At 49.2% G+C, this 27,275-nt stretch overlaps 1 protein-coding gene across 3 annotated transcripts; it reads right to left on the bottom strand.

The window, feature by feature from the left end:
• Window positions 1-9,656: 9,656 nt before the first annotated feature.
• LOC144721663 (somatostatin receptor type 5-like) lies at window positions 9,657-15,942 on the bottom strand. 3 transcript variants are annotated; one of them, XM_078599494.1, is made up of 3 exons: window positions 15,597-15,942; window positions 13,478-13,616; window positions 9,657-11,946 (listed from the first exon to the last, which is right to left on the bottom strand). In XM_078599494.1, the coding sequence occupies exon 3, from the start codon at window positions 10,815-10,817 to the stop codon at window positions 9,672-9,674; it is 1,146 nt and encodes a 381-aa protein (XP_078455620.1). In that variant the 5' UTR covers window positions 10,818-11,946; window positions 13,478-13,616; window positions 15,597-15,942; the 3' UTR covers window positions 9,657-9,671. The 3 variants fall into 3 exon arrangements, with proteins under 3 accessions (XP_078455620.1, XP_078455611.1, XP_078455627.1); XM_078599485.1 differs by having other exon boundaries at window positions 13,478-13,620; XM_078599501.1 differs by lacking the exon at window positions 13,478-13,616.
• Between the last annotated feature and the right edge of the window lie 11,333 nt (window positions 15,943-27,275).

Raw genomic sequence — 27,275 nt, forward strand, 5'->3', positions numbered from 1 at the left:
GGATTGCCCAGGAGAATGCGATCCAGCAAATGCGGACCTATATTCATCTGTGCCATCTCTATGGGATAGAGTGTTGCCCCCTCGTACGCCCGGGGTTTCTACGGGTGCTCCAATTTCCTCTCACGTGTAAACACTCGTTAATTGGCCAATAACAACTTAACATATGTGTATAGGATTACAGAGCGTGGGCATTTAATGGCCCCGGCACATCGCCTGGCTGTTGCCGTCTTGCTCGGCTGCGGTTCCTCGCCCCTCTTGAGTCGTTCCCACTCTTTGAGGGCGAGCGGGCGCTGTGCGGCGGTGGTGCGTTACAAGTTGAATTTATTACCGCGGCAATTACACCAATGCTTCTCTCGACGAGTCTTTTTGCATGACACATACAGGCTCAGCATCACGGACACACTGATGAACAATGGAGCAAACGTTGATGTATAATCTATGTATTCCTTCATCACGGAACGTGTAACTGTCGAAAAGAAAAGCACAAACACAACTTTTATAATGCGGAATTTTACACTGAAAAATGATTTACGGTACAGGTGCAGGACATCGGTCGTGTTACCATGGGGAGTGGGGAGTGGGCATCCATCGGATATGAACCCCATTATAAAGGCAAAGTCGGACGCGGTATTCATATATTATCACTTGACAGACGTCGCTCAAATTGCGAAGAGTTATGGCAAATCCGCGTTTCACAAATGGACATTTTGAATCAGGATAAATACACGTGGTTGTACAATTGTCTCAGGCCTAATATCACTTAAGCATGGCCAGTCATTGTGTGTGTGTGTGTAAGATAATACATGAATAAATAACTTAAACTAATGAACTAAGAGGGAAACATGTGAATTCAGATATATATCATCATATTCCATCCACTGCTGAAGGCCTCACATTTCTGGGTGAAAATAGTAATGTTTTGTTTTTATATCGCGCCCTCCTATTCGCAGGGGGATTTTGGAGCGCTTTACATTTCACAGATCATCTCAACACATTGTGAAGGGCACCCTCAGTTGCAAGGCGACTCAGCACCTGGCCTGCACACGGGCTTTTGTCTGCCAGTAGGAAAACAATGCTTGCTCACGTGCGTGTAATTCAAACTGAACAGTGTGGGAATGTATATACTGTATATTTGTTTTATTTGCCAAAATTGGACCGTGACGCTGGCGCACGATGGCTTACTTACGATCCCGCGGTGCCACAATCCATCGCACGGTTTGCACCCGAGTGGTCTCATTGCTGCATCTTTGCGGCCGTCATTCTCTCGGGCGCGTTTTCTCCAATAGCCAACATCCCTTTGAGCGATGTGGCTCGCCCAAGGCCACTTAATATGTTCACGGTAAAGTCTAACATCAGGGAATCCCAAACTCCAGTCCTCGCGACCCACCGCCGTACATCTTTCCGCCTTCACGAGTATACTCCCCATTCAAATACAAATTAACTTGCCGCACGAATGCCCGACAATTGTTAAACGCATCCCACGTGACGCGCAAATCAATGCATTGTGTCTTGCGTCACGCACAACACGCACGCGCTCGCACACCGATATCTCAATTTGAATTGCAATCGCCCCTATGAACACAGAACGCGTTAATTGATTCGCGTGTCAAGCGGGACGCGTTGAACAATCATCCGGCGCGTGCAGCGTGCTACGAATTATTTGTTTATGGGGAGTGCCTTGATAAACGGAGCTTAGTAGTGGGTCGAGAGGACTGGAGTTTGGAGAACCTAGGTTTAATATCCTTGGACTTCCAGACCCATGTATCTCTATCTCAAGACTCGTTTTGAATATTCTTACACCGCGACCCATCAAGCTCTCTTGTGCTGTTACGGTTTTAATAGGTGCTCGCTAACTGCATTGGTATCACAGGCTGTATGGTCACATTGGGTGTTTGTTTTCGCGTCGTCAGCATTGTGTGCATGCATGTGTATATATTAGTGCGCGCATGTGGGTGGAGTGGTGGCGGAGTGATTAGCGCATTGCTTGATGAACCTGCCAATTGGAGTTCAATTACACTGGTCAACAATTTATTTTCTTGCCTGGACTTTTGCAGCTGTTTTAGACTACGTTCAGGGTGCTGATTCCAAATCTGATCTCAGATTTGCTCTATCACATCTCATTTTTATGCTATCGGCATACCCCATTTTCATTGATTTTACCCGAAATTAACTCTGTCACTTATGATTGCAAGTTGTTGCGAGTCAGTGACTGCTTTAGTGTTAATATATGGTGCTGTATTTTGAGGATAGTGTGTTTATAATATCATTTTATGTAGATATCCACATTTATTTAATATTTTTCTTCTGCAGTTTTTATTTAAAATGCAATCTTTGATATCTCAAAAACCTGATGTGATAGACAAAAACTGATGCCAGATTTGGAATTAGCACCCCAACATTACCTTAAAACCGTTGGAATGCCTTATGCCAGAAAAAGAGGGTGTTGACCAGTGTTATCTGAGCCGGTTTTGTGCCTCCCCCAGGTCCTGACTCTGTGTGCAAAGCATACGCACTGAAGAGAAAAATGCGGCCGGGCATGCTGTTGGCCATCTACCCCCTAGTGTGTCGTGCCCGTCTAGGTGCCCACGAAGAGAACTTGCTCCAACAGTCTGTTACAAGTTATACGGGGGATCTTTGTCTTGTGTGTGGAAGTCACACTCCTGATGTAAATAAGTAACATAACACAAGTCGTATGTTGACGGTGCGTTAGCGCTGCAGCACGTCTCGTGCTTGCGATGTTGCACCGCGCTTGTGATCCTCAGAATCATCGGAGGTCTCCGTGTGAGTGCGCGTCGTCTGCGAGTATTTCTATGAACCTGGCTGCCCGAGGTCGTTTCTCGTCCATGGCATACGTGAGCGGTGCATATCCGAGCCGATTTGAGCCTCCCCTTCGGTGTTCTCAGCCTTATAAGAGTAACTTGGCGCGTCGTGTGAACATCGCCACTGGGGAGACAAACGCGAGCGGGCGTGGTGCGGTCCCTACGCCCGATTCGTGCGCCTTTCCAGCCTTCACGTGTATTCGCTAAGGGCACTTGCCGCAAAGAGTGTGTGAAGGCGACAAAGGAAGGGAAGGGGATCTTTGTCTTTATTTGTCTCTGTGTGTGTGTGGCCGTGACGATGGTGTCATTTTCAAACGTGAGTCACGGTAGAGGGTGGTGCTTTGCTGCTCGTTGTGGGAGATAGTTGCTTAGGCGGAGGGGCTTAGTGGGTACAGCCCAGAGCGGGTAGCCAGGGCTGAAGGCATCGTCTAATTGTCTTGTAGCGCGCAGAGGGTAGTGCCGAATGGGTGGCTGGGTTGGCCGTGGTGTGCCTTACGGTGTGGTCGTGTGGAGTGGAGCGATTAGGATGAAAATCGTGCTCCGCACCAATAACATATCCTCGCGTTCGCTCCGATGCAAGCCCGTCGCGCCTCGTGCTTGATAATGTGGCCTCGGGATGAATTGATTTTCAGAGGTCTGGCCCATTGTGCGTGTGGAAATAACGGATTTATACAAGGACCACTTCACCCCCGCCCCTCCTCCCCCAATCCTTCACGCTATCCAACCTGCGATTCTCGCACATGCAGCTAACTCCCGCTCCTAATAGAAAAATCGTAAAGTGCTTACGGGCCGTGCAAAAGAAGATGCATACATTACGTGCCCCCTTAGGAGTGCCTGCCGTGATGTAATGATGAGCAACGCTGGGATTCCAATGCAGACGTCGCCGGTTTGGTCCGATCTCTCGGCGTGGCACTTGCTGAGTGCCTTCCATCGCCCCCACCTGGGTTAATCCAACATCTTCTTGTCAGTGTGGAAGATTAGGCCAAATTCACTTGCAGAGGGACCCCAGAGCTCTCGCGAGTGGACGTCCCACCCCGGGCATTAGCAAGCATTTGCGGCGTTGCTTGCGACTCGACTCCACCACCGTTATCACACCTGCCCATCACCACTGTGTTTGGCCTACTCTTACACGCCGGCCAGACGCCTTGAAAGAGGTGGTAGCACCACCCACACTTTACCCCACCACACACTCATGGCTGGGTTGGAGGTAGTAAGTGATCTTGCCCATTGTCGCAAACTTGCCTCGCCCGGAGATCGAGTCGAGTGTGCGGACCGTTGCGCCACGGCGGTTACCGATCAGTGTCAACTTGTCAGGCAATTCGCTCCGAGCACAATCGGTCCTGACGCTCGTGCAGCGGAGGCCACGTTTTGGGTATCAATGGCGCTTAATTGCATCCCTGACGCGCAGTGAATGCACATCGATTAGGCAGGTCGTGAACCCCATCAGCGAGACAGCACTGCCCCCCATCCTCACAACCCCATCTCCCCCCCCCCCACCCCCCACCCCTGAACGCATCTCGACAAAAAAGGGGTCTCGTATGGGTTTGTGTTAACGTCTCAATCGAATTCAGTATTGTGGCATCGCGTCGTATCACAGTGTTAACGCTCACGATGTGATTGAGTAATTCGTTAAGTAATTTGGCACCGCGCGGCGCATCCAGTTCAGATTTTTTTTTGGCATCGGTGTCTGTCTGTGTGGCGGCCAGGATATGGTAGTACAGCAGCAGATTGTTGAATCTGAGATTGATGGGAGACCGCATGGTAACACCGTGTGTTTCCAGGTGTAGGCTGTGAGATTACCAGGAGATATCGGCACGCCATTTGATTGTTCACTCTATCTGTGCAGAGGTTGAAATGTTTAATGCCTTGGTGGGTTTTCTCCATGTGCACCGGTTTCCCTGTACAATAATCCAAACATTCAAATAATGGAATTGGCCAAACAGCCCAGTGTATCAGGACCCTCGTGACAAATATTTAGGAGACTCGGTGGAGTTTTCCTGGGTAATTATACGACAATGACATTTAGAATTAATGCATTTATTATAAAGTCAGACATTATATTCTTTACACCTGTTTGCGGGCGACGGCAGTTTATTATTACAGTACGCAAGGCTGATTCCTTGGTTCAATGATTGTGGAGCTCAAATTATTATTTTGTAAATGTTAAGCGCGATAATGAGAGCTGTAGAGAGCCTCAGGCTAACCCTCCCATACGAGTGAAACGAATTAATCTCTCATTTTCAGGGGGCCGAGTCAAAAAAAATGCAGATTTCTTTTTTAAAATTGTAGGCATACAATTGACTATAATTGTACCAAGTGTCGCCATTCAAGCCCCTCTAGAACATCGTTAAAATTCAGAGTAATTGGGCCGACTTAAGACGCGATTTGCAAGGTGGCTTTGCAATTGCCACAATTGCCCGCCTTGCCACCAATTCTACGGGGCAAGACATTGCATTTGTCTGCGTCCAAGTCAGTCTACCAGCCAGCACACTCACGCGGGCATTCGTTTAATCGTACCGAGCTGAGCCAAGGGGTTCACTCTGACCAGACGTTGGTCCATGAGTTCAGACTGGACATCGCACTTGCCGTCAGCACTTTGAGGTGGCATCGCTCTTGCGATTCAGATATCGTTGTGTGGCCAATAACAGCGATTTGCGTGATAACCATTTTAATTAGTGGGGTTATCAAATAAGTTACCCTCATTTTGGCCGTGTAAATACACCGGTACAACTGAAGATGTGATTTCTGCTGCCCGAGGTTGTACCAGTTTCTGCTCTGGCCCATGGCCTTATGGAACCAGGGGCCTATGCACAACACGTAACTAACAAAACCACCACGAAAAGCGTTATTAATGGTAGTCTTATAGGATTTTTTTACATATAAGTTTTATTCTTTTTATGTATAAATAATGTTTCCATTCCTACATTTATGTAAAATTATAGGCATTGCAAGCCAAGCGGGTGCTTTGTCTGAATGATGACATCTGTCCAGATTGTGATCAGTAACAATGCGTGTTTATACAGTTCCATAATTCATGCAAAATGCATCTCGCAATGCCGCACAATCCACTTGTGGATGTGTCTGTATATTAAAATATTTCCAGCTCAAATAGTGAGTGCATACGTCGGAGGAAACCGGGAGAACCCAGGGAAAACTCACGCGTGCGAGAGGGCAAACACTCACAGATGGAAACAGGTGGTGCTTAAGTCCGCACTTGCTGTACCACATCCTCCTGGCCGAGCCAGAGTACAGCACCTCCTTGTCGCTCACTGGGAAGGCAGTTTCACAACATTTGTATGGTGATCCGTCGAAACCGCGCTGCTGCCCCCAACAGTGCTAGATTACAGGCAACCACGTGCTGTGCAGCTTCCACCGCCGCCCCGCGTATTTCGACTAATTCGTTTGTTATCGATTCATGCCGTGGGATGTCTGGCGATGGCTCCACGTAGCCGCGACATTGAACATTAAAGCAGATTAACCCCGTCCACGGGACGGTCCGTACACGGCTCGCGTCGTATAAATATGCGCAAAGGACAAGCGACGGCAAAGCTATCGCGGTACGATGACCAAATTGTGCAGCTTTTTGTCACTCGACTGCTGGATGAAAGCTTCACGCCGTGCAGGTAATGGTGTGGGGGGGGGCAGGGGGGGGTTTGACCATACTTCACCACGATGGGCAGTGTGGGGTTGATGACAGAGGAAGGGTGTTAGAACCTGGTCGGATATCTCACTCGCCTCTCACGATAACCATAGCCGAGATTCGATTTCAGGTCGACGGCGCGCTAATCGATGTGTCACTGCTCAACAGCATATGCTACATATATATATATCAATATGCATTTTCTACTCTCGGCTGTCAAACTCTGAGCCCTGAAATCACTTTTACTGATTCGTGCCGTGGAATTTTTGGTTCTGGCTTCCCGTAGCCGTGAGCTCCTTACAGCCTAAGCACACGCCACCACCACCACCACATCAATTCTTATTGCCTCAGGCCCTTGGAACATTGCGGTGCATGCAGCCTCCATTTGCAGCTGGCAGCACGTCTCCCTTGCAGGGCATTGCTTGCAGGGCTTTGTTTCCCCAAGTCCTATTTTGCATAATTGACGTTGCTTTTGTCGAACTCTGGAATAACACATCTCGTGTGTCCATCTGTGTGCCTATCACGCGTAGAGTCACAGCACTAATACGAGTACATATTGTCACACAGTCAAGTAAAAGGCTCACTGACAAAAACGAAGCCGCTCGGTACACGTGCCGACGTTCGGATAACGTTTTGTTGGAACCGTTGGACCAACATTGGCGTAACGTTGAACGGACGTTCCACGTGTTCTCGCAAGGGAAGCGTTCTCCGGTTGTTGCTTTGACCTGGGTCAAGAAAACGGTTGAACAACAATGTTGCACCGTTCTATTCATACGCGGTGTTAGATGGTCCGAACTGCCTCCTCATGCACGTGTTGTGTGTGGTGAGTTGGCAATGCGTGTGCAAAGTAATGGAACATCTGGCAAGCGTGTGAAGACAAATGGAGACCTAAACTGTGAGTTTTTCAAATGAATTATATATCCAGGAGAGCCACACCAATTGCAAATACTATCTATCATTAGGGTCCTGCTGCACTGGGTTTTCATAGGGAGATCTTTTCAGCCAACGTATGATCGTTTATACATTGCACGGGCAGTGTCTGCTGGGATTCATCCTCGGGATTTCCTTTGGGTTCGATCGTGTGGCGGGTACAGCGTCAGAGCTATACACCCTCAGCCAACCGACACAGCCAAACAAATCAAATGTGTCATTTGGGCAAATGTATCCCAATTGGTTTTAGTTTTGTTCAACGTGAAAAAAAAGTTTTCAGAATTCCGCACGACTTTCCGCTGGAGATGTCACCCATAATCAGCAGGTGCTAGCCAGAGCTTGACTCTCAAGCGGACGATGCCCTTCCTCATCTAGGTCCTTCAGTCAAAACAAAACATTGTCCTACGTGTATGATCTGATGTCGACGCCTGTGAAATGTGAGTCCTAATCATTCGCCGCGCAGCAAGGAAATTGTTTGATGACGCAATTGCAAACGTCACGCCCGCTAATGTTCTACCCGACACGCGCAGTACGTGTGCGGTGACCCCTGAAGAACAATGTAAGGGTTGGCCTTGACAAATGTGAAAACGTCTAATTATTTTTCATATGATTTTTGGGTCCAGTTTGTTGTCCTATCCCCGCACCTCCGTTCAGCACAGTCGGCTTGGTACGGTGCGAAAGAAGTTCAACATTCGCGTATGTGTGACCCGCGCCAGGCTTTTTTTTAAAGGGAAAAATCCAGCCTTGTGGTTAATTACATTGCCTGTGCACGCATGGCGAACAAAATTTGCTTATTAATTTATTCACTCCAATTAATTTACCCGCTCTCAACAATACCTTAATTTACTGCGCAGATGAATTGTTGCGGGCAACTGGTTGCAGGGAAGTCCACTTGTAAGCGATTATGTTTTTTTGCAACCAAGCTGTGAGGTGTGGACCTGGCTTAATGCTTCGCGGGGTCGTGGTTCGATTATTGGTGAGATTTATACGTATTGCAGGGGATGGAATACAGCCGGTCTCTGTTGACTGGACGTGTTCACATGATCCTACAAAATTCAAGTGCTTTTGAAAAACCATTGATTCTTAGACGATGCGATTAGATGCGGATAACGTCTGTCGAGCTGGCGATATTAATCGGTGATACATCGCGACCTCCGTTAGGGTGCGCGCGTTAGTGCAGCGATTGCGTGTAAACGCGCATCCACGCGCTTTCGGGCAGCGCAACTTTTGCCCCCCCCAAAAAAAACAACAACAACTCGTATTCGGTGACCGAATGCCGTCACTGCCCCAGATAAATAGCGCACATGACCTGTGGCCTGATGCCTTGCGTGTCGCGCTCACTGCCAACAGTGTGCAGCAGCAGCAGCAATAGCAGCAGCATCGATAGCAGCAACAATAGCAGCAACAGCGTCATGGCAAAACAGCGGGAGCCCCAAATCCAATCACGATCATCCCACGTGCACAGTGCACACGGCACACACTCACTCACGAGCTAATGCACGTGCACTCCTCCAACACCGGTATGCGTGCACGCACGCAGGTACCCGGAAATCAAGCATTCCAAATGCATGCGCCCCAGTTGAACACGGGCGCACACACACACACGCAGTTACACTCCATGCACGTGCACACGTTGAGTGTTCTCCCACACCCCAAACGCACTCACACCGGCGCATCCGGGGCGCATGCACCCCAAACGCACCCCCTTCCCTACCCCCGCTCACCCCTCGCGCACGCTCAACCACAACCACGCTCGACACGACCACCATCAACACAACCACACTCTGCAACGCTCCACACGACCACTACCAACACAACCACACTCTGCAACGCTCCACACGACCACCATCAACACAACCACACTCTGCCACGCACGACATGACCACCATCAACACAACCACACTCTGCCGCACACGACACGACCACCACCAACACAACCACACTCTGCCAAGCTCGACACGACCACCACCAACACAACCACACTCTGCCACGCACGACACCACCGCGCTCGACGCAATCGCCCTCCGCAACGAAGCTGAGCCCCACGCCCGACCGTGTTCGACACAACCACGGCGAACGCACGCGCGCTGATCGACGCATGCAGCCGTCGACTCCCGAACGCATTTTTACTCAGCGCAGCGCAACGCGCATCGAGCGAACGCATCCCCGGCCCCTTCAACCGCAACGCACGCAAATGTATCAATTACGCACGGTACGCACTCACCCCCCCTCCCCGAGCGCACACGACGCCGCAGGGCGCGCACGCGCCTCCCCTCCCCCCGCTAGACGACCGACAGCTGCACGCTGCCGTTCTCGTGCAGTGCGATGGGCATGGTCTCGGGCGGCGCCTCGTGCAGCCGCGACTTCTCTGGGCGATTGTCGCTGGGATCCGCGCCGTCGTCGTGAGTCGCGTTGGCCGCGGCCACCTTCTTCTGGCAGAGCACCTTCTGGAAGCTCTTCTTGAAGTTGTCCGAGAGGAACGCGTAGAGGATCGGGTTGGCGCAGCTGTTGGCATAGGAGAGGACGACCACGAAGAAGTAGAGGCCCATGAGCGCGGGCTCCTCGGGCAGCGTGACGGCCAGGTTGATGATGTTGAGCAGGTAGAAGGGCAGCCAGCAGAAGACGAACACCGCCACCACGACGATCACCATGCGCGTCACGCGCTTCTCGGACCTGCGGCGCTTGGTGGAGCCCTGCACGCGCGCGCCCGAAGACTTCACCTTGAAGATGATGAGCAAGTAGCACAGGCAGATGACGGTGAGCGGCCCGAAGAAGCCGAGCAGCGCCGTGTAGAGAATGAACGCCGTGGACCACACGCTGGCCGGGTCGGGCCAGTTGATGTTGCACATGGTGATGTCCCCTTGTGTGTAGGAGAAGATGATGACGGGCAGGACGACGACGATGGAGAGGAACCACACGGCGCCGTTAACGAGCTTGGCGAAGAAGGGCTTCCGCCACTTGGTGGACTTGACCGGGTGGACCACGGCCAAGTAGCGGTCGATGCTCATCACGGTCAGGCAGAAGATGCTCGTGAACTGGTTGATGCCGTCCACCGTCATGACGATACGGCACATGAGCGAGCCGAAGGGCCAGTAGGAGAGCGCGTTCTGCAGGGCGAGGAAGGGCAGGCCGAACATGAAGAGTTCGTCGGCGACGGCCAAGTTGAGGATGTAGATGTTGGTGACGGTCTTCATCTTGGCGTGGCGCAGCACCACGTAGATGACGAGCGTGTTGCCCGTCAGGCCCACGGCGCACACGACGAAGTACATCAGAGGCAGGATGACGGCTCCCGCACCCGGCTCGTAGGGCTCCTCGATGCCCGTGGCGTTGCCGGTGTCGTTGCCGCCGTTGTTGTTGTTGTTGTCCCAGAGCCACGAGATGTTGTTTGTAATCCAGGGAGTCGTGTTGGCCGGAAGCATTGATTCCATGGCGTGGGGCGATGGTCAAAATGCTTCAGTACGCTTTAGACGGGTGTGTGTGTTTGGGGTGGGGGGGTTGGCTAACTGTGTGTGTTATTGGGTGGTTATCAGCATGTAAGCGAGAGTGTGTCAATGTGGGTATGTGTGTGAGATAGTGTGCGTATGATAGGGTTTGGTACGTGAGATCCTGTTAACGTTTCAATTAGTGTGAATAAAGTGTGTATGAATTTCAGTGGGTATGTGAGATAATTTAGATCTGTACGTACTCGCTAACTGCACTTGCCACAGCAGTCGTTTTAAACAACATGGGGACAATTGTATTTGTGTACGTCAGAACATAAGATACTGTGGATGTGTGTGTATAATCGTGGGCATGTATGTGTTTGACGTTAAGTCTGTATGCCTATGCTATATGTGTGGGTATGTATGTGTCTGTGAGTGTATTCATCTATGTTAGGATGTGTGAGATTACGGAATTGCCTATCAACGTGTGAATGTTAGTGTGTGTGTACTGAAGCGAGCAAGCGAATGCGTATTTGTGAGTGTCTGTGTGCGTACGTAAGTGAAAATGTCTGAAAGTTTATTAACTTGGGTGCATGTGAGAGTATATGCCCGCCAGTGTGTTTAAGTGTGCGTGTATCCAATACGTGTTGACGTTTCACTAAGTGCTTTTGTTTCTCAATACATCATCGTTACATCTTACCGTGCGTGGCCGCTATTAATGAAACTTAGCCAAACTTTGCACGGTTTTTTTTCTTACTTTAAAAGATTCATGCGAGTGTGATGAGTCAACTAACGAGGTGCGAAAATGTTCCAAATTAGGGACGAGCTTTCAGATGCGCCCCTCCGATATGAAGAACCGCTGGAGCTATGAACTGTTAAAACTAGATCGAAAATGCATTTCCTTAGAAATGCTTTTGGTGTTCAGTTTCTTGTCCCCCCCCCCCTCACCCCGACCTCCGATTAGCACGGTTGGCTACGTACGGCGAGAAAGAAGTTCAACGTACACGAACACTTCAGCTAAATGATGGTTTAACCACAACTTCTCGGTGGTCCACACGGGGGGTGCCGAGTCGCGATCTCTGGATCTCTCTCCCGTCTTCTGCAGTCACGAGTCGCTCACTCGGAGCAGTGTCCTCTGAAAAAAGAGAATTGCAACAAAATTAACCGCGATGAATGCACACGCGACGCACGCACAGTATCCTCGTCCACTCATCCTGCCCGCCACGAGGAATCGACTTAACGGATTGCATTCATTAAATACTATTGATGTTTTAGAAAGGTTGCACATGTGAAATTGGGCACACTCGTCTCCCACACGGCATGGCGATCCCCTCCGTACAGCAATGGACTGACAAAGGGCTTTGAATGAATAATTAGTGATTGGTTCGTGGAGTCTACGCGTGAAACTGTACAATCACATCGTAACGTCAGCATGTTCAATTCGATTACTGAATCTCACCATCCCTCCCAAAGAAAAAAGAAACGATGCTAATTTGAAAGTTTTTTTTTAAATCTAAGCCTGACGAAAGCTTGCACCTGAGTGTGTTGAATGTGTTGGAAGGCGTTGAATGGGAATGTGGCATCGTATTTGCGAGACCTCCGTTTCTTAATCCATTTTTTTGATTGCGAGAGCGTGACCCTAAAGGTGACAGCCAGCGAATCTCGGCTGCCAGTTATAAGCACAATGCAAGCATCCGCTGTGCGTGTGATTGCACGTTCCGTAGACACAGACGGGCAGGCACACAGACGCACACAGACTCACCAAGCATAACATAGACACCCTACCTATAAATGCGCACACAGACAGAGATGCAAAAATACACACAGACCCACCAACATTGATACGCACAAAAAAGGACAAAGATCCCCCGTATAGCCTTAACAGACTCTAGGGGCAAGTGCTGTTAGCGAGCACCTATAAAGGCCGGCACGGCACATGAGGGGGTGGGTGGCCAAGACCACGCCCGGCCGCCTTTGTCTCCCTAGTGGCGATGTTTAGACATCGCACCAGGTACTCATTTGAGGCTGAGTCGACCTAGGGGAGGCCCAGAACCAGTTCAGATAATCGTCACTGGTGTTGGCCGTGAACGGGAATCGAACCCGGGTCGCCTGGTTCGAGGCGCAGCGCGCTAACCGCTACACTACCGCTCCCCACACACACACACGCATACATCCACACACGTAGGCAGACGCGCACAAAAACACGCAGACGTACGGACACACAGACTCACTCAGGTGCAGACAGGCGCATAGACCAAAAAAGCAGATACACAGACGCACAGACAAACGGAGGCCAAATTCTAGATAAGCATGGTTGGCTACGTACGGTGCGAAAGAAGTTCTAAAAACGGAGGCCATTGGACACGGACTGACACAAGACAATGGCACACAAAGACGCAGTCCGACGGGCACCCAGACACACCCAGACACACACGAAGTGAACACTCGCCCAGTGAAATTGCCGCACAGCAATTACTTGTTTTGAAAATTGACTCGATAACACACAACCGTATCGTTTGGAGACGTTTTCATCCCCCACCCCCCTCGCAACTTTTATTCCACGTGTTATTCGTTTGTTTTCCTACCCAACCGCGCCTCCGATAAGCACGGTTGGCCACGTACGGTGCGAAAGAAGTTCCGCATACATCCACATACAACATACGTACATGTTAGTGTCGCTGCAGGAGCATTGGCAGGGTCACTGGAGAGAAGCGGCAGAAGCGATGGTCACTCTGATGAGTCCCGTGATGAGGCGGTACGCATTGCCCCGGTAGTAAATGGGAAAGGACGTGTGCAGACAATTGCCTGGCTGACGTACGCACACGCACCCATTCACACACTGTGTGCACAGCTCACACACAAACACGCTCGGACATATGCCAAGACCAAAGTCCCCCCCAAACCCCCACCCCTCCTCCGCCAGCCACCACCGGTATAGCCTTTAACAGACTGTTGGGGCAAGTGCTGTTCGCGAGCACCCATGAAGAGCCGGCAACGACACGTGCACATCTGCGCGGTCGCCAGGTCGCGGTTGTTTTCCCAGCACTGATGTTAACACCCCCCCCCCACCTAGCAGGTATGTGTACTCATTTAGTGACCGAATCAGGATGGTCGTGAGCGGGAATCTAACTCGGGTGGGCCGGGCTCGGAGCGCATTGCGCTGACGACTACACCACCGTTTCGCACCGCTGCTGCGCACACACAACTCGCCTGTGTACATAACACACGCGCGCGCGCGCGCCCGAAAACACAAACACGCATGCACATATAAACACACACACACACACACATGCCCGTTCATTAACCTCCTTCAGTCACAGACGCGCAGACAAACGCACGCTTGCACGCGCACGCACCTGTGGATACGTCAACACTCGGCAACTTCAGCGCACGAACACTCAGGACGACAATCGACAGACTCGGGGCATCTGTGTAGGGCAGCACGACACACGAGGGGCTGGGTGGCCATCACCACGCCAGGCCGTGAGCAGGAATGTGTCAACGTCATTGAGGTACTCATTTGAGGTCGAGTCGACCTAGGGGGAGGACAAGGACCGGTTCAAATAATCCTCACTTGTTGGTGGCCGCGAGCAGGAATCGAACTCGGGTGGCCGGGTCCGTAGCGAAGCGCACTAAATTCTATGCTCCAACTCGGCACACACGCGCGCGGTGACACACGCATTTTCATTACGTTGCTTTTGTAATATCAGGTGTATTGGACTCATTAAGTTATACAACTGTGGACATAAATGTACAGTACGTATACACGTAGGTGGCAACCCTTAGGTTGTGATTGAAAACACTGCCTTACGACAAGCGCGACCGCCTCGGTTCGATTCCGGATCCGTGCATGCGGCAATCGCTACAAGCACTTCTCTGCTCTGTATTTCGCTTAGGTTTTTTGATTTTCTTTATTTTACTAGTCAAATAAAATACAGATATTAGAAAGACAAAGGCGGCCGGGATCGTGGAAGACTCGAGCACCGCGTTTCACGACCTATCGATCTCAATAGGTGCTTGCGAACAGCAATTGTCTCCTGAACTCTGTGGTATAAGATGTCCGTGCGTAATGTCGCTGTGTGTACGAATCTCAAGCATGGAAAACATGTTCTATTTTGTCTCGGTTATGCCAAGAATGAACTGTGTCATACATGCAGGCAATGTATGCACGTCATGTGCCATGTATGTAATGTGTGGGAATGCCGTAGTATGTAATAGTACTTAACCATATATTATTGAATGCAATGCGCTGCCGTGAGTCATACATGCAATGTACAAACGTATGCTAACGTATGTCAACGTACGTATTTCATGAATGTAATGTACGTCTTGTAAGTATGAATCGATAGTATGAACGTATGTCATGGCATGTGACGTACGTGTGTTACGTGATATGGCATGTGTGTAATGTATGGCATGTGTGTAATGTATGGCATGTGTGTAATATATGGCACGTGTGTAATGTATGGCATGTGTGTAATATATGGCATGTGTGTAATGTATGGCATGTGTGTAATATATGGCATGTGTGTAATATATGGCATGTGTGTAATATATGGCACGTGTGTAATATATGGCACGTGTGTAATATATGGCATGTGTGTAATGTATGGCATGTGTGTAATATATGGCATGTGTGTAATATATGCAATCGATCTAATGCATGGACGAATGTCACGGTGGTAACGTGAATGGTTTATGCCACGCGTGCAACGTAAGAACGAAATCTCACGGCAGTAAGCTGTGCACACACGTGTCGCGTGACATGCGTGCCGGGGCACGTACCGCGTGGCAGGAGCCGTCGCTTGAACGCGCGCGGTCGCGGGCACGGGATGAGGAATTCGACGGCGACTCTCCCGAGCGCGCTCCGATCTCATCTTCCCGTCCGCACGAGATCCTCGTCGACGATCGCGCCGCTTTCCCCCCCGTGTTCTTCCACCCAATTACCTCTCATTCACCCGCTATCGAGTGCGCCTGTCTGTTGATTAAACACTCCTCCTCCCTCCTCCTCCCTCCCTCCCTCCTCCCTCCGCTTCCTCCTCCCTCCTCTCCGATACTCGCGGCGCGCGCGCACCGAACGCTTCTGCCCCGACCACAGACTCCAACCACCGCTACCAGCAGCAGCAGCAGCAGCAGCGGCTGCTCTCTTCAAATGTGTCGCAGAGTGGTCGGGTCAAACAATCGTACACGGTCTTGCAGTTCCTGCTAATGATGCTACTGCTGCTGCTGCTGCCGATGTTTCTGCAGCTGTCCCTGCTGCCGATGCCACTGCTACTCGTGCTACTGGTATTCCTGCTGCGGTTATTGTTGCTGCTAATGTTACTGCCCTGCTGTTGCTGCTGATGATCATATTGCTGCTGCTGCTGCTGACAGCTGTTGCTGCTGCTGTGGCGAGTGTGGGTTGTCTTCGTGACGATCGACGTTGAAGCTACATCTCCAGTTATTATTCTTACAACCGAACCGGTTCCTTTAATTCGGCAAACTGCGCTCAACTCATTGACGCGTTGCCACTTCGCAGGGAGTTACGTTAATTCATCAATCCGAGATGGTGAACGCGAGAACGAACAAGCCAAAGTTGTCGTCTTCTTATTCTACTTCTTGTAGCAGGAGTTTGCTTCTCTTGATGAGAGGGGAACTTGGGGAGTTGATTGTTTATATCGAGCGCCACTTCTGCTCTTTGTCAGCGCGCGCGTGCGCGTGCTCGCGCCGCGGTGATTTAAATGAGCGCGTAATGAGTGAGCCGCGGTGTGGAGAGAGGCAGAGAGAGAGGAAGGGGAGAGGGGCGGGAGGAGGAGAGGGGCGGGAGGGAGTTGGGGAGGAAAAGGGATGGGGAGCGGGGTGGTTAAGGTGGGGGGGTGGCAGGATGAAGACAGAGGGAGGGATGTTTGAATAAAGAGAGGGCGATGAGTGGAGAGGGACGGGAGGAAAAAAGAGAAGGAGGGATGAGAGAATGGCAAAGGAAGGAGAGGCGGGTGTTGAAGGGAGAGGCACATGGGACAGACAGAGAGAGAGAGAGACGGAGACGGGAGGGAGGAAAGGGGGAGCGGAGTTAAGGGTATATGGACAGGAGGAAGAAAGCGTGAGCGAGTTGGGTACAGGGAGGGAGGCACACACGCACGTACACAGAGACACCCCACGCGATCATCAGCCCTCGAGGAACCCCGAGACTCGCTCGTGTGCAGCTGAGCAATTGCGAGACGAGCAAAATCTCTCGCTCAATCAATGCTCCTGGCAAATTACTCTTCTCACAATCTCGCGCCCCTCATTGTTCTTTTCCCTTTCGTCGCCGATGTTTGCTGCGGCTGCTGCCGTTGCTGTGGAGACTCGAAGTTCCAGGCTGTGGGGTCTCTCCGCGAATTCCGCCTTTTGCTCCGCGAACCGAGTCGATTCATCCTAGCGCGTGCGCGTGTCGGTATATATATAGTGGGTATATATATAATACATCTCTCATTGATACACTCCGCCACGTGTAGCCTGTAACAGACTGTTGGGGCAAAAGCTGTTTGCGAGCGACTATGGGGCTGTCCATAAATGACGTCACGCGATTTTGGACGATTTTTCACCCCCCCCCCCCCCTTCGTCACACGGCGTCACAACAAGTCAGACCGCCCCTCAAATATGACGTCACAAAGCTCTGCCCCCTCCCCTCAAAAATAAAACATGCTTCAAATCGCGTTCAAACTATTGTCATTGTAGTGCGTATTTAATGTACCGCTGCACTCTGATGTTCTAGGAGACAACATTTATTTAAAAGTCTATTTAATTAAGTAGAACGTGTTGTCTATATTCATTAAAAGTTGTGCATTTTGATGTGACATAACATTTCTCAACGCCCCCCCCCCCTCGTCACACATCGTCACAAATGTCTGACCCCACCCCTTTAGGTGCGTGACGTCATTTATGAACGGCCCCCATGACGGCAAGCCCGCCTGCGCACGACGAGTGAGTGATGTGCCTGACAACCCACGATGTTTGTCTCGCGACCAAGATGTCCAATGCTGTTTCTGTTCCTTCTTCTCACAGGGATGCGTACCTCGCGTTGTGCGGCACGATGTCCGACGTTTCGCTCCGCGTGCTGGGAGCTTCTTCAGGAACTCCAATTGAGCAGTTTCGCTGTCACGCTCGATTTAAGCGGCTCTGTTGCCTGAGCTCAGCCGTCTGGCAGAAATGAAATTTGCGTTTGTAAACGCAAGCAACGCACGCGCACACGGCCATGTGCGGGCACGCGCGCCTCACCTCACACACGCGCACACGCGCAATAGGACGGCAACTCATTGTCGGAGACGTCAGCGTAGCGCTTGTGACAAGCTGGGTGCACTTTGAAGGCATCGGGTGAGACGTGGCGGGCTTATCCGCAATGAGGTCACGAAACAGAGGCAGGTATCATTCGGGTTCATTGAGACGGACGGATGCATCGCCCGTGCCCCTCACTGGCAACGTGGTGTGTTTTATGCGCCCGGCGCTCCGCTCGTTGTTGTGAGGATCCCTCCTCCGCCCTCCGTTGTTGTTGGAGGGCGACTTCCTCCAACTGCCCAGTAGCAGCGTCCTTCTCGAGCCTCCCCCTCCACAGAGGCCGATCTTGACATCGCTGGTAACAGCAGTCTTACGAGCATGTAAACACACACCCACGCACACGCGCGCACAAGTGCACAGAGCACTCGATTACACACACCGCACAGCCCGTACAAAAACCCAGTTACCCACCCACACAAAAAGGTACGTAGATACAAAGAGAGACGCGCACACAACAACATTGGGCACTAAGTGGCGGGGACGTCACGACAGAGCTTGTGCCCGGCGAGGTGCACTTTGGGGCCGTCCATAAATGACGTCACGCGATTTTGGACGATTTTTTACTTCCCCCCCCCCCCACCCCTCGTCACACGGTGTCACAAAAAGTCAGACCCCCTCTCAAATATGACGTCACAAAGCTCTGCCCCCCCCCCCCCCAAATAAATAAAACATGCTTCAAATCGCTTTAAACTATTGTCATTGTAGTGCGTATTTAATGTGGCGCTGCACTCTGATGTTGTAGGATAATTTTTTAAAAAGTCTATTTAATTAAGCAGAATGCGTTGTCTCTATTTATTTAAAGTTTCGCATTTTGATGTGAGTCACATTTGTCACCCCCCCCCCCCTCATCACACATCGTCACAAATGTCTAACCCCCCCCCCCCTAGGTGCGTGACGTCATTTATGGACGGCCCCTTTGAGGCCACGTGAAGTGTTCAAGGCTCACTGCTTGGCAATAGGTCACCAGACAGAATCGGATGCCTTTCGTTGACTGCCTGAGATTCACACACTCACCACAACACACACAGAACACCAACTCACCCACGCACACTGATGTACACACGCCAACACACATACGCAAGCAACGATACAGATTCTCTCTATAAAGACTCCACAGCCTGTTGGGGCTGGTTCTGTTAACGAGCACCTACAAAGGCCGGCACGACACCACGAGTGGGTGGCATGGCCAGGAACACGTCCGGCCGCCTTTGTCTCCCCAGTCCCGATAGTTACACATCGCACCAGGTACTCGTTTAAGGCCGAGTCGACCTAGGGGAGGTCCAGGACTTATTTTAATATCACTAGCCACATTTGTTAACCGTGTCTGGGGAATCGAACGAGAGCCGCCAGGTTCGTTCCACGGTGCCCCAACCACAGCGCCACCCTTCTCCATCGATGGGTCACCCAGCAAAATAAATTCGGAGGCGAAATTTGCTTCTCACTGTCATACAAATCCACTCAGTTTTCGAAGACACAACATTGATCACGTTCTCACGATGTAATATTTAACGTCTCCACAATTAAATATACATCAATAATAATTATTTGCAATTGTTCATGAATGAAACATCTCATAAATGGTCGCTGACTGATAACGGACGTCTAAAATGTTCGGGGGAGGGGTTCCAACCGCCCACTTTTGCCCCACCCCCCACCCCCCACATGCTCCTCTGACACACTCGCAAACACAAGCAGCACAACGACAAAGATCGCCCGTATAGCCCTTACAGACAGTCGGGGCAAGTGCTTCTAGATTTGAAGCTTTCGTGACTGCAAGGATCCATACTCTTAGTTTTTTCGGTAAAGTCAAGTAGGTAAAAAATGAAATTAAAATGAATAAAAATAAAATATTAATAATACAAAAATCATGATTTTTTTATTATTTCATTTTTATTAATTTTAATTTCATTTTTTACCTACGTGAATTTTCCGAAAAAACTAAGAGTATGGGGCAAGTGCTGTTGGCGAGGACCTTGGGGGTGGGCGTTCAGCACCACGCCCGGCCACCTTTGTCTCCCTAGTGGCGATGTTTGCACAGCGCGCACGCATTTATGCACCCCATCTACACACGAATTTAAACACGAATTGACACACGAGACAGATACCCCCCCCCCCCCGCCCGGTACAACCAACGCAGGCTGTCGCCACAGTGCTGTCAGCTAGCACCACTGAATGGCCAGCACAAGGGAAGGGGGTGGTGTGGGCTTCACCACGCCCGGGACGCCTTTGTCTCCCTCATGTTTTCACATCATACGGCATGAGGTGCTCTTGTAATGGCTGAGTCAACTGAGCAATGGCCAGGGGTCGGCAGCTTGCGGCTCCAGAGCCGCATGCGGCTCTTCAAGGACCGCATCGCGACGTTTTTTTTTATTGAGCACCGTCTCGTTTTCACCACATGTATTCGAAATTGTTTTTTATTTTAAAAAATATATTCTACCCGTTATTTTGTTTTCACACATCTGGCAGATAGACATACGACACACACACATATACCTGTAGAATAATAATATAAGAATTGTTCCGTTCCACATCGCATGCCTTTGTGAGAGGCTGGCCGCATGCCTCTTGGAATGCTATAATTGGCACCACAAATATCAGCAGCGGGAGAATCGCAAGCGATGGTGTGCAGGTCTGTGGCGCTCACGTGACGTCTTCCCATGCGGCTTGTGGTGTGCGACTCATCAACACGAGAGTCTGTGACCATCACGCTAAGATGAAGATTCCCCCATACCGCCAATTCACAGGCTGTTGGGGCAAGTGTTGTTATGCAAGCCTGGAGGTGGGTGGGCCAGCACCACGCCGGATCGCGTTTGTCTCACTAGTGGCGATGTTTATACACCGCACCAGTTATTAATTTGAGGCTGAGTCGACCTAGGTGAGGCCCAGGACCGGTTCAGATAATCGTCACTGGTGTTGGTGGCCTAAGCAGGAATCGAACTCGGGTCACCGGGTTAGTAGCGCAGTGCGCTCACCACTAGACTAAAGCTACCCACACAAACATGGGCACAGACCCACGTTCTCTCTCCTACCACACACCCGTCATTAGAGTCACAATTTGACAATTAAGAGCGCAAATGTTTTAGGAAAAAAATAAGTAAATTCTACATAGTAATGTTTCATTGTTACCTTTAATATATATGCACTACTTATTCTCACTCGCGTTCTAAGATTATAAAGCGATGTTTGTTTCTTTTGTTTAGATAATACACTTCCCGCTGATTTTGCTAAGCTTATTGAAATGCATGTAAATTAACTCCATACCTTATCTGCAAATAAATGTATACGTATATGTAGATATTGTATAAAAGTCCATCAGCCTGTTGGCTTTCCAGACCATTATCTCTGGACCGGTTTACACATTTTGGGTCTGATCAGCAGATTCAGGATTTTTTTTTTTTTACAAATGCTGCCTGGTTGTCAAATGTTATTGGCAAGGGCACTCACTCTAAACGACAGAGCCATGTTCAACTTGGAAAAAGCAACAATTCAAATCTGTAAAATAGCAACATTGTATCCACACCCAGGATGCATTGCTCTGGATCATTATCGGTAGAATAATTGAAATGCGGGTCTCCCTTGTAGGACAGTCTGCGGGTCCCCACTGAGTTCCAACCTGGTTACAAATACAAAGGTCACCTATCTACACGGAAGCATAAATATGCATTTGCCACATACTAGCCTAGAGCGAGTCTATAAATCACATTGTATTTGTGTGTGTGTGTGTGATAGAGAGAGAGAGATAGAGGGGCGGTGGTATTGTAATCAGCACACCGCAGTACATTCGGGATGGCAGCCTGGCCTGCGTGACGGTCACCCATCCATTGACCATCTTCGCCTCTTATCCTGCTTAGCACTCGGAGATCTGACGAGAGATAATCGCCACGCCGTGACGGTCACGGTGCTTTTTGGCCATACTTCATCACGCTGGTCAGTGCGGGTTGCTGAAGGCGGGGGAGCATAGCAGTTGGCGCATAGTACGGTATAACATAGCTTAACGCGATGGTCTGTGTACGTCGCGTTTAGTGAGGCCAGAGCGCTGAGACGATACAGCTGAGAGCCTGGGTTCAAATCCAGGCAGGTGCTTGTGATTGAACTGGCTTCTCTAGCGTAGTGAGTTGACTACGGTCTCAGCCTGGTCAAGGATTTCATAACAGCAATTTTTGTGTCAAGATAAATGCGGTTCCGCACTGGATTTTTATACATTCCGGCTGTGAGAAAATAAAATATCTGTCTGACTTTCATGCGGCGAACATCACTCTCATATGGCGGAGCGAGTGGGACAGTGCTGCCATCTATTGCGTGTTGAGAACCAGAGGCCACTTAAAGGGAACGACAGCGATGAACACAGATCAACAGCGATTTACACAGATCAACAGCGATGAACACATCAATATCGGTGTACACAAATCAACAGCAATGGACACAAATCAACAGCGATGAACACAGATCAACAGCGATGAACACATCAATATCGGTGTACACAGATCAACAGCGATGAACACAGATCAACAGCGATGTGCACAGATCAACAGCAATGTGCACAGATCAACAGCGATGAACACAGATCAAGAACGATGAACACAGATCAACAGCGATGAACACAGATCAACAGCGATGAACACATCAATATCGGTGTACACAAATCAACAGCAATGGACACAAATCAACAGCGATGAACACAGATCAACAGCGATGAACACATCAATATCGGTGTACACATATCAACAGCGATGAACACAGATCAACAGCGATGAACACAGATCAACAGCGATGTACACAGATCAACAACGATGTACACAGATCAACAACGATGTACACAGATCAACAACGATGTTCACAGATCAACAACGATGTACACAGATCAACAGCGATGTACACAGATCAACAACGATGTACACAGATCAACAGCGATGAACACAGATCAACAGCGATGAACACAGATCAACAACGATGTACACAGATCAACAGCGATGTACACAGATCAACAACGATGTACACAGATCAACAGCGATGTACACAGATCAACAGCGATGAACACAGATCAGCAGCGATGAACACAGATCAACAGCGATGAACACAGATCAACAACGATGAACACAGATCAACAGCGATGAACACAGATCAACAGCGATGAACACAGATCATCAGCGATGAACACAGATCAACAACGATGAACACAGATCAACAGCGATGAACACAGATCAACAGCGATGAACACAGATCAACAGCGATGAATACAGATCAACAACGATGAACACAGATCAACAGCGATGAACACAGATCAACAGCGATGAACACAGATCAACAGCGATGAACACAGATCAACAGCGATGAACACAGATCAACAGCGATGAACACAGATCAACAGCGATGAACACAGATCAACAGCGATGAACACAGATCAACAACGATGAACACAGATCAACAGCGATGAACGCAGATCAACAACGATGAACACAGATCAACAGCGATGAACACAGATCAACAACGATGAACACAGATCAACAGCGATGAACACAGATCAACAGCGATGAACACAGATCAACAGCGATGTACACAGACCAACAGCGATGAACACAGATCAACAGCGATGAACACAGATCAACAACGATGAACACAGATCAACAGCGATGAACACAGATCAACAACGATGAACACAGATCAACAACGATGAACACAGATCAACAGCAATGAACACAGATCAACAGCGATGAACACAGATCAACAACGATGAACACAGATCAACAGCGATGAACACAGATCAACAGCGATGAACACAGATCAACAACGATGAACACAGATCAACAACGATGAACACAGATCAACAGCGATGAACACAGATCAACAGCGATGAACACAGATCAACAACGATGAACACAGATCAACAACGATGAACACAGATCAACAGCGATGAACACAGATCAACAGCGATGAACACAGATCAACAGCGATGAACACAGATCAACAGCGATGAACACAGATCAACAACGATGAACACAGATCAACAGCGATGAACACAGATCAACAGCGATGAACACAGATCAACAGCGATGAACACAGATCAACAGCGATGAACACAGATCAACAGCGATGAACACAGATCAACAACGATGAACACAGATCAACAACGATGTACACAGATCAACAGCGATGAACACAGATCAACAGCTATGAACACAGATCAACAACGATGTACACAGATCAACAGCGATGAACACAGATCAACAGCGATGAACACAGATCAACAACGATGTACACAGATCAACAACGATGTACACAGATCAACAGCGATGTACACAGATCAACAACGATGTACACAAATCAACAGCGATGAACACAGATCAACAGCGATGAACACAGATCAACAGCGATGTACACAGATCAACAGCGATGAACACAGATCAACAGCGATGTACACAGATCAACAGCGATGAACACAGATCAACAGCGATGAACACAGATCAACAGCGATGTCCACAGATCAACAGTGATGAAAACAGATCAACAACGATGTCCACAGATCAGCAGCGATGAACACAGATCAACAGCGATGAACACAGATCAACAACGATGAACACAGATCAACAGCGATGAACACAGATCAACAGCGATGAACACAGATCAACAGCGATGAACACAGATCAACAACGATGAACACAGATCAACAGCGATGAACACAGATCAACAGCGATGAACACAGATCAACAGCGATGAACACAGATCAACAGCGATGAACACAGATCAACAGCGATGAACACAGATCAACAGCGATGAACACAGATCAACAGCGATGAACACAGATCAACAACGATGAACACAGATCAACAGCGATGAACGCAGATCAACAACGATGAACACAGATCAACAGCGATGAACACAGATCAACAACGATGAACACAGATCAACAGCGATGAACACAGATCAACAGCGATGAACACAGATCAACAGCGATGTACACAGATCAACAGCGATGAACACAGATCAACAGCGATGAACACAGATCAACAACGATGAACACAGATCAACAGCGATGAACACAGATCAACAACGATGAACACAGATCAACAACGATGAACACAGATCAACAGCGATGAACACAGATCAACAACGATGAACACAGATCAACAGCGATGAACACAGATCAACAACGATGAACACAGATCAACAGCGATGAACACAGATCAACAGCGATGAACACAGATCAACAACGATGAACACAGATCAACAGCGATGAACACAGATCAACAGCGATGAACACAGATCAACAGCGATGAACACAGATCAACAGCGATGAACACAGATCAACAACGATGAACACAGATCAACAGCGATGAACACAGGTCAACAGCGATGAACACAGATCAACAACGATGAACACAGATCAACAGCGATGAACACAGATCAACAGCGATGAACACAGATCAACAACGATGAACACAGACGAACAGCGATGAACACAGATCAACAACGATGAACACAGATCAACAGCGATGAACACAGATCAACAGCGATGAACACAGGTCAACAGCGATGAACACAGATCAACAACGATGAACACAGATCAACAGCGATGAACACAGATCAACAACGATGAACACAGGTCAACAGCGATGAACACAGATCAACAACGATGAACACAGATCAACAGCGATGAACACAGATCAACAGCGATGAACACAGATCAACAGCGATGAACACAGATCAACAACGATGAACACAGATCAACAGCGATGAACACAGATCAACAACAATGAACACAGGTCAACAGCGATGAACACAGATCAACAACGATGAACACAGATCAACAGCGATGGACACAGATCAACAGCGATGAACACAGATCAACAACGATGAACACAGATCAACAGCGATGAACACAGATCAACAGCGATGAACACAGATCAACAGCGATGAACACAGATCAACAGCGATGAACACAGATCAACAGCGATGAACACAGATCAACAACGATGTACACAGATCAACAGCGATAAACGTGGATCGTAAAGCCCTCAGTGGGGGCTGTCGCACATGCAGGGAATATGCACAAGGCAATATTATTTTTCTTCAAAACTGTGTGGGAGGAAGAACGCAATTTCATATAATTACATACACGGCACAAGCAGACGCTCATGCAACAGATTATAACATTTACATTGGTGCACGTTCATTTTTTCGTAATTATCGTGAGCGTTTTGGGGAGTTGCATATATATAATCAGGGCTTTAATTTCAACCGGGTATAGGCAGTTTTGCAACCCGAGAAAATGTTTGAGCGCACCAGGCACACCACCACACTATCATTCTCGCTGCGGCTGCGGCTGAGAACTCTAGACACGTTGGGGCGCCACGATTGCGAGATGTTAACTACCTCGCCTGATATACAGGAGGTCGTGTGTTCGATCCCGACCCAGACGCCTGCATATTTGGAGTTTGCGGTGTCTCTCCCCCCGTGATCGCGTGATATTTATCCGGGTCCTCCGGTTTTTCCTTCCACATTTAGAAACACGCGTTTCGGGTATTTGACTGCTATGAATTTCCACATAATGAGCTATCATTTGTGGCCAGTTCGCTTCTGAAAAAGAGCTAAATAGCTGAGTGTGCCTTACCTGGTAAAATAAAAATATATATAGTTTAATAGTTTAGTTTAAATAGTCCGACCTTAATACTGCATTCTACCAGCGATCCGACAACTGTAAGGTTTTCAGTTTCAGTTTAATTGATTACCCTGTGAGCCATGCGGCTCTTGACTCCGGTGCAACCGCAACAAACAAGAACATGAACAATGAACATCTCTAGGGCCAAAATCACGGGAAATGCGTTCGAACTCGTGGGCTCCTGGAGGCGAAGTCGGGATTTGAGCCTGGATCAGTGCTGAGATGAGCGATCAACGCTATGCGTTACAAGGTTGCTATCGGCTGCTGTGGGGATACGTAGCGGGCAGCAGAGGGCAGTGCACAAAATTAATCAATCGTTGCGTTGTACTAACCCTCAGCGCCTATGGCGAATATGAATCGTTACCCGTTTCATGAGCACACGTGCCGTCTTCTCCGGATCACAAAATGCACAATTCCCGCCGACTATATTCGAAAGCTAGATGTGGATGTGCGTCTTATAATCCGGTACATGTGTACGTGTGTATGAGACACCGGATTTATGTAACTTCACTGCC

This window comes from Lampetra planeri, chromosome 1 (genome assembly GCF_965212315.1).
Source record: "Lampetra planeri chromosome 1, kcLamPlan1.2.h2, whole genome shotgun sequence".
Taxonomy (NCBI): domain Eukaryota; kingdom Metazoa; phylum Chordata; class Hyperoartia; order Petromyzontiformes; family Petromyzontidae; genus Lampetra; species Lampetra planeri.